Source organism: Lipotes vexillifer, unplaced genomic scaffold (assembly GCF_000442215.2).
Source record: "Lipotes vexillifer unplaced genomic scaffold, Lipotes_vexillifer_v1.1 scaffold1486, whole genome shotgun sequence".
NCBI lineage: Eukaryota > Metazoa > Chordata > Mammalia > Artiodactyla > Lipotidae > Lipotes > Lipotes vexillifer.
The window spans coordinates 138,175-145,180 of record NW_006779719.1 but is presented as its reverse complement, the minus strand read 5'-3'; the positions used below and the strand labels follow the sequence as shown (position 1 = coordinate 145,180).

The 7,006-nt window shown below is 43.0% G+C and overlaps 1 protein-coding gene across 1 annotated transcript in view; it reads left to right on the top strand.

Annotated features, from left to right (window-relative positions):
* Positions 1 to 6,302, top strand: part of SPATA6L (spermatogenesis associated 6 like) — a 46,302-nt gene extending 40,000 nt beyond the window's left edge. The window contains exons 8-9 of the mRNA XM_007452920.1: positions 5,042 to 5,135; positions 6,213 to 6,302. Coding sequence (XP_007452982.1) covers positions 5,042 to 5,135; positions 6,213 to 6,302 — 184 coding nt within the window. The remainder of the gene's footprint in view (positions 1 to 5,041; positions 5,136 to 6,212) is intronic.
* The last annotated feature ends 704 nt before the right edge of the window (positions 6,303 to 7,006 follow it).

Genomic DNA, 7,006 nt, shown 5'->3' with positions numbered 1-7,006 from the left:
AAAAAAAAAAAAAAAAAAAAAAGATAGGCCAGTCTGCTTTTCTCTGCGTTGTTAGTGATGAGAATAAGAAATCTCCACATAAAAATAATACAGTTGCTAACAAAGAGACTTGTAGTAAATATCCCAGAACAAAAGTGGCACTGAAATTTTAGTAGGAATTATAAGAAAGTGACAATGCATTCTTAGACTTTTTTCAGAAATGATAGAATACCTTTATATTAAAATGGACTTGAGGAAACCAAGTAAAATATTTTGATAAAATCTACTAAGTAATGGTGAGTCCTTGATTAGTTACTGTACTGGAAGAAAATAACACAACATAGATTTTTAAAAATTGGCCTTGGCTCCCAGAGACAGGTGGTGAGAGACACATTTACACCCGTCTCTGGGCCTGGTCTCCCTTCTCTTCTGGCTTCTTCTCTTTCTACCAGCCTGCAGCTTAACAGGTGGACAGAGCAGGTGGGGGGTTACCCCAGATGTAAAGACTTAGAATTTATTTTAAACAGAGAAGGGGAGGAACCTTCAACTGGTGGTAGTCAGGACACTTGAGCTCTGCTCACCTGTCTCCAAGTGCTATGTGATCTCACACAAGTACTCAGCCTTTTAGACCTTAGTTTCCTCATCTTTAAAAGGGGTTTAGTGATCAAAGATCCATCCTCTTGCAGCCCAAAGTGCTTCTTTGCTGCCAGAACTGGAAGAAACTCATGGATTTTGCCCATGTGCCTTGTTTTCGTACATCACCCAAACTCCTTATAATCAGCATAGCAAGCTTTTCTGAGGGACTGAATTGAGCATCCATTTATTGAGAACCTATTATGTGCAGTGTATATGATCGTGACACGTCCTGGCTTCCCAGTGGCTCACACACTAGACGGGGTGGCAGGCATACCCCCATGTCACTAAATGTGAGATGGATTATGATGTGCACTTAACAGAAGTATAATCGAAATGTAGGGGAAAGGCAGAGCAAGAGGAGGTTAATTCCATTAGGAAGGAGATCTAGGAAGGCCTCGTTTCTTTTTAAATAAATTTGTTAGATGGTTTATGCATTCATTCAACCAGTCTTTCCTGAGTATCTTTATGCAGCAGGACAGTAATTCTCAACTCTGGCTCACTGAAGAATTGCCTCATATTGAGTCAGAATCCTTGAGATTAGTACTGGGTGTGTGGAGGGGAATGTAGAATCTCTGTGATTAAAAGTGTGCCTCACCAATTATACCTCAATTAAAAAAAAAGACACATGAAGAATCAGTTACCAATTCATGGCACTTAGTAGACATTCAATAAATACTTGCTGGCACAAGGGACAAAAACAGTGCCTCAGAAGGAAAACAGGATTGATAGTCAACCTGCTAGTCCTGGAATAGAAATGCTAACATTTAAGACATTTCTTCTGATCTCTGAGAACTTGCAGAGGATGTTAAAAAAAAATGTACACAGAGAGTTTTCTACAAGGCAGAACTTTGAGAACAGTACAGACCAAATGCTATCAGGTTATAAAGGAGAAGGAAGGTACTCTGGAATGTTTTATGGAGGAGGTGGCATTTTCATGGGGGCCCAGAGGGGAGGGGATTGGATTGTGATAGTTAATGGAGGGGAGGGATGGGAGGTGAGAAGGCAGGGGGTGCTGTCAGGTTCTAAAAGAGCAGCCTTGGGGAAAAGTGGGTGCCAAGGCTGAGAGTCTGAGGGGGACTGTGGAAACCAAGCTAAGGAATTTGGGCTCAGTTGGAAGGCAGTGGGGAGCTTTTGCAAGTCATTCACAGGAATTAGCACAGTTGACTGTAGAATGATGACTCTGGCTGCAGACCAGAGTTTTAATCATTTATCTCTGATGAGTCAGCAAATTCTCTGTCCAAAGTCACTCTAAACTGGTAAGTTTGGAACTAATCAAACTATGAATTTGTAAATAAGGTGACAAAGTATAACATGGTCACACAAAGGCTATCTGGTTTGCCCAAGACTGTCCTGGTTTTAGTGCTGAAAATCCTACACTGTGGGAAACCTCTTAGTTCCAGGCATCCAGGAGAGCTTGTCACCTTAACCTCCAGGGAAGTGGCACTGAAGATAATATTTTTAAGGCAGCTGTTTTGAGTAAAGGATATCCCTTTATATCCTTGGAGAAGAATCCATTCCCCACTGACCTCAGTGTAACCCCTGTGGAAGAATCCATTCCCCGTTGACCTTACAGAGGTAGCCCTTGGAACACTAAGTGTTACTGTTATCGAACCAGGTTGGTTTGCCCTATGCACAGCAAGCGAAATGCTGAAGTGCAGAGAAAGTTTATTCACAACGCAGCCAAGTAAGGAGATGGGAGAACAAGTCTCAGATCCACCTCCCCAAAGGCAAGGGGCTTGAGATATTTATGGGATAAAGAAGCAGGGTGGTCTTAGGCATGAGGAAATGTGATTGGAGGTAGAGAAAAGGTGAAGTAATCGGTACTTTGCCCAGGCATATCTGGGTTACATGCTTCTTCATGGGATGCATGTTCAAAAATGGAGGTACTTAGCATGATCTGAGGGTGTAGTTTTTGGCCCTCTGAAGTCAAAAAATTGTTCATCAGATAACTGTGCAGACACAGTTTTAGGGTTAGTTATCCCAACCAGTCTTAGCCAGCTTGAACTAGACAGGATCCAACTCCACGTTCTTGTAAAACAACTTAAGCCCACCATTACTATAGTAACCTGTGATGTCAGAGGCTTTATCTATAGGGGCGGTTAAGAAGTCTTGTGATATATTACCCTAGGCTATGTGAAGCTTGGAGGGTATGCAAATAAAGAAAGGAAAAAAGAATAAAAACAACTAAAGCAAGCTTAATCAGTAAAGGCAGTTTGTAAGAAGAGGACTTTTTAACAAGCTGCTTCCTTATCGTCTGTAAGTCAAGCTGAAGAATTTCTGGTAGTCAACCATAAGGGGCGTAGTTTCACTACCAGTGCTTAGGCTCTGCCTCACTCACCGTTCTTTTCACATGAGCCACTGGGACCAGTCTCCCTCTGCTCAGATCACAGAAGTGCATGAGAAATACCTTTTGAGTTTCTGCTGACTTAATACTGAAATCAGCAAGGGCCAAGTTTGCAAGGATGAGATGGGAGGCAAGTTTTGGAGTGAGAATCAGCCCAAGGTTTTAATGGAGGAAGTGGAAAACCCTTTTAACTAGCAGCGTGGGAAATGGTAGTCCCAAATGTGGGAGAAACACTCTCAAGCCGGTTCCCTAGCTCCAGTGTCCGGATAGAGTCACATCCCTTCAGCATCCATCCTCAATTCAGCATCCATCCGCAGTCGTCCCACTGCACAAGGAGAAGGCCATAATCAAGGCAGAGCACTGCTCTTGCCTGTTGACTCATCATTCTCAGAGGACTTCAAATATAGTGTTGATTGTATATAGTAAGGGTAACAAGTGTACGGATAATTCTGGCACTGGTTACTCAAGACCAATGAAAAAACATTTGCAGTGTCCATTTGGTGGCTATTTTTAAATGCCAGTTTTATTTATAGCTTCAAAATATTTCTATTCCTTCATCTTAAAAATTCTTAGACGAGTGTAGAAATGATGTGCCTGGCCTTTTCTTAAACATGGGCAGTGGTTTAGGTGATTCGTTCGTTTGCTGTGAGTCATTTTCCTGGGTTGGTAATGGATTTGTGTAGATCCAGTCATTCTCTTGGTCTTGTCTCCCTGGAAACCAGAGTGTACATGCTCGTTACAGGGAGCCAGGATGGGTGGCCTGGATGTGGGTCCCAAACCGAGCAAAGGGGCAACTGCACAGGGACTCATTAGTGTGGTGGCCATAACAACAACTGGATTGATTCTCACATGTTTCTGTCCTTTCCAGTGTTTACTGTATATTAGTTAAAGAGAACGATTTTATCCAAATTGCTAAAATTTTTAGGCATTTTAAGAAAACAATATCTGTGCTTTTCATAATCAAACTGCAAATTCTGCCTCAACTTAAGAATTGGTACTCACTTCCCTCCCCAAAATGAATGAATGAATGGATGAATTCAATCACTCAAGAAATATGTATTAAATTCCTACTGTATTCAAAGCTCTGAGATGAGCTATTAGCCCAAGAGGCTCAGTCCCTATTTCAGTCTAGGAGGAGAGACGGACATTAACCAAATAATGACAAAATGTCCACTGGGGGAAGTGCCATGAATGAGGGGTGAATGGATTCCAAGTGCATGAAATAGGGAAGCCGACTCTTTCTACAGCAGGGGTCCCCAACGCCCCTGGGCCATGGACTGGTACCAGTCTGTGGCATGTTAGGAACCGGGCCGCACAGCAGGAGGTGAGAGGTGGGCGAGCAAGCGAAGCTTCATCTGCCGCTCCCCGTCGCTCCCATTACCGCCTGAACTCCCCCCCGCCCCACCCCGGTGCCAAAAAGTGTCTTCCACAAAACCGGTCCCTGGTACCAAAAAGGTTGGGGACCACTGCTCTACAGGAAGGGGCTCAGGAAGGATCTTCCTGAGAAATCAGTAACTGAATTGAGCTCTGAAAGTGGATAGGACTCAACATGAGTGGGGATGGGGCTTGGGGGTGGCAGCATTCTACCCGAGGGAGCAGTGCTGGCAAGTGCCTATGGAAGGGAGAAAATGCAGCCTGTTTGAGGAACTGAAAGACACTGAAAGATCTGTGGTTAAGTTTGGGTCTGGGTGGCCTAAAGTAAATGACACATAAAATACCCCGTGGTAGAAAACAGTTGGGATTAAATTTTGTATTAAAAATTTGGGGGTTACATGTTTTAAAAGTAAAAGCAGGATTTGTTCTTTAGAGAAATATCTAAAATACACAGTAAAGTACAAAGAAGAAAAGAGTCACACACCCTGACACACACCACTTTTAACATCTTGGTTGTTTTTATTCCCAGTGCTTTTCCTATACCTAGGTTTAATAAAGACATTGAAACCATGCTATGCACACTGTTTTGCATGTTGCTGCTTTTTTTTCTCACCTTTAAGTTATAAATATCAACACTTACTGTTATGTACTCTAAGTGTCCTTTTTATCAGCTGCATAATACTCCACCCTGTTTACTCTGTTGAGCAGGTTCCACCCTGGGTCCCAGTCCATGTGGAAGAAGATCCACGAAAGGGTCTGCAGTCGTCTGACGTCCCACAGATCTCAGCAACACCTAAGCAAGGTCAGGGCTTCTGATGGAATTAGATCTTTGCTGACAAAATAATATGGGAACTGGGTCTCAGTCTAGCAGCGGAGACAGACATTAATCAGGTAACCACAGAAACAAATGTAAAATTGTGATGCTCACCAAGGAGGTTACATGGTATCTTGAGAGTGTATGAAAAGGAGTATTGGACTTGGTTGGCAGTCAGGGCAGGCTTCCCTGAGGAAGAGACAGTGGAGCTTCAATCTGAGTGATGAGTAGCAGCTACTTTGGAGAACAGCACGCATCAAGCAGAGGTCCTACAGCAAGAGGGAGCGTGGTCCTGTCAAAGAACTTAGAGAAGACAGTGTAACTGGCCTGAAGCACATTTCCTTCTGCTCTGGACAGGAATCCCTGTCCAGGGAAGAATCTAGGGACATGTGTGGTATGCATGAGCTCACAACATGGAAAAAAGTTTTCCTCAAAGTTAATAAGGTGTTTTTCACTGTTTGACTTTTATGGGGGTAAGGGGAGTGTTTCTGATCCATAGATAGATAAACCCAGCACTTTGTCTACTGCAGATGTATAGCCATTAGCTGTGACCTGTCACCAGTTCAAAAAAATTCAAATAGAAGGTTGACAGTGCCCCCTCTGGTTGGATTTAACTATACCATGTAGTTGAATTGGTCATCTTGACTTATTTAAATGCTGGCATTTAAATGAATTATTTAAATGAATATTGATTCCCCTCATCACCAGCGTCGTGGATTACTTTATGGCCTGTCTGTAAAGTCATTTGCTTTGCCTTGTTAATTCGTCGTAGTTTTTTCAAGTAAGGGAATCCCTTTAAAATGTAAAAAGAAGAAAAGGAAGAAAGGGAAGAGGGAGGGGGCTTGGGAGAGAAGAAGGAAGAGGAAAGAAAGAAAGAGCGATAAAGGGAAGGAGGGAGGGGGAGAAAAGAAATAGTATCTATATACACACATGTATCATGAACACAATATATACGGCATATATGGGATTCATAGACCTCTTAAATGCAAAACTACACATCCAGCTATCCTTGATCTGTATTACATTATGAGTAATGCAATTGCTGGATTTGTTTTTGTTATATAGGAAGACTCCATCTCTGAAGTAAAGAATATCCTTGAAAGACCAAGCTACCCTTTGAAGAAATATCCGGTGCACAAACAGAGATATTTTTAAACTGCTGTCCTATGTAAGTAAGCAGCTTAAGTGCTTCTTGTTGATTTGCTCAAATAATTTCAGCTTCCTGCTACAATATAAAGTACCTAGAAAATGTGGCAGACAGGAGTCAAGGAGGAGATAAGAGCCACATTCTTCCTTCAGACGGCACATATGCGGGTCTGCCAGCAGTCTTGCCTCTTGTATGCTCCCCCTACCCCCTTACCTAATGGTCCCTCTTTCAGCTCCTCAAACACAAGCTCCTTCTGGCTGTGGGGCCTTTGCCTGTGCTCTCTGACTGGAATACTTCTTCCTGACCCTGTATGGGTCACTTCTCTTTACCTTTCGGGTCTCATGACTTTCCATGACACCCCCTCCCGCTCTGAGGTACACCTTTTTAGCCCTCTGCAGTTTTCTTTCATAAAGTATGACACAGTTTGTTGTTATATTTTTATGTGGGTTGATTGCTTAAAAGTCTGCTCCTTCTACTTGAATGACACCTTCCCGAGGTCAGGGACTCTGCCGTCCTGCTCACTATTTTACAGCCAGAATTACAGTGGGATCCCATTCAACTTAGGTGAACTGAACCACACATGCCAGGTGTGTGCCCTGAACAAGAGCCTTCCTTCCCCCCCCCACCCTGTCACCACCCTTGCATCAGATGACCTTCCACTGTGGTTGGTGCTCAGTAAATATTTTTTTGTGGGAGGCTGTTGAATGAGGTG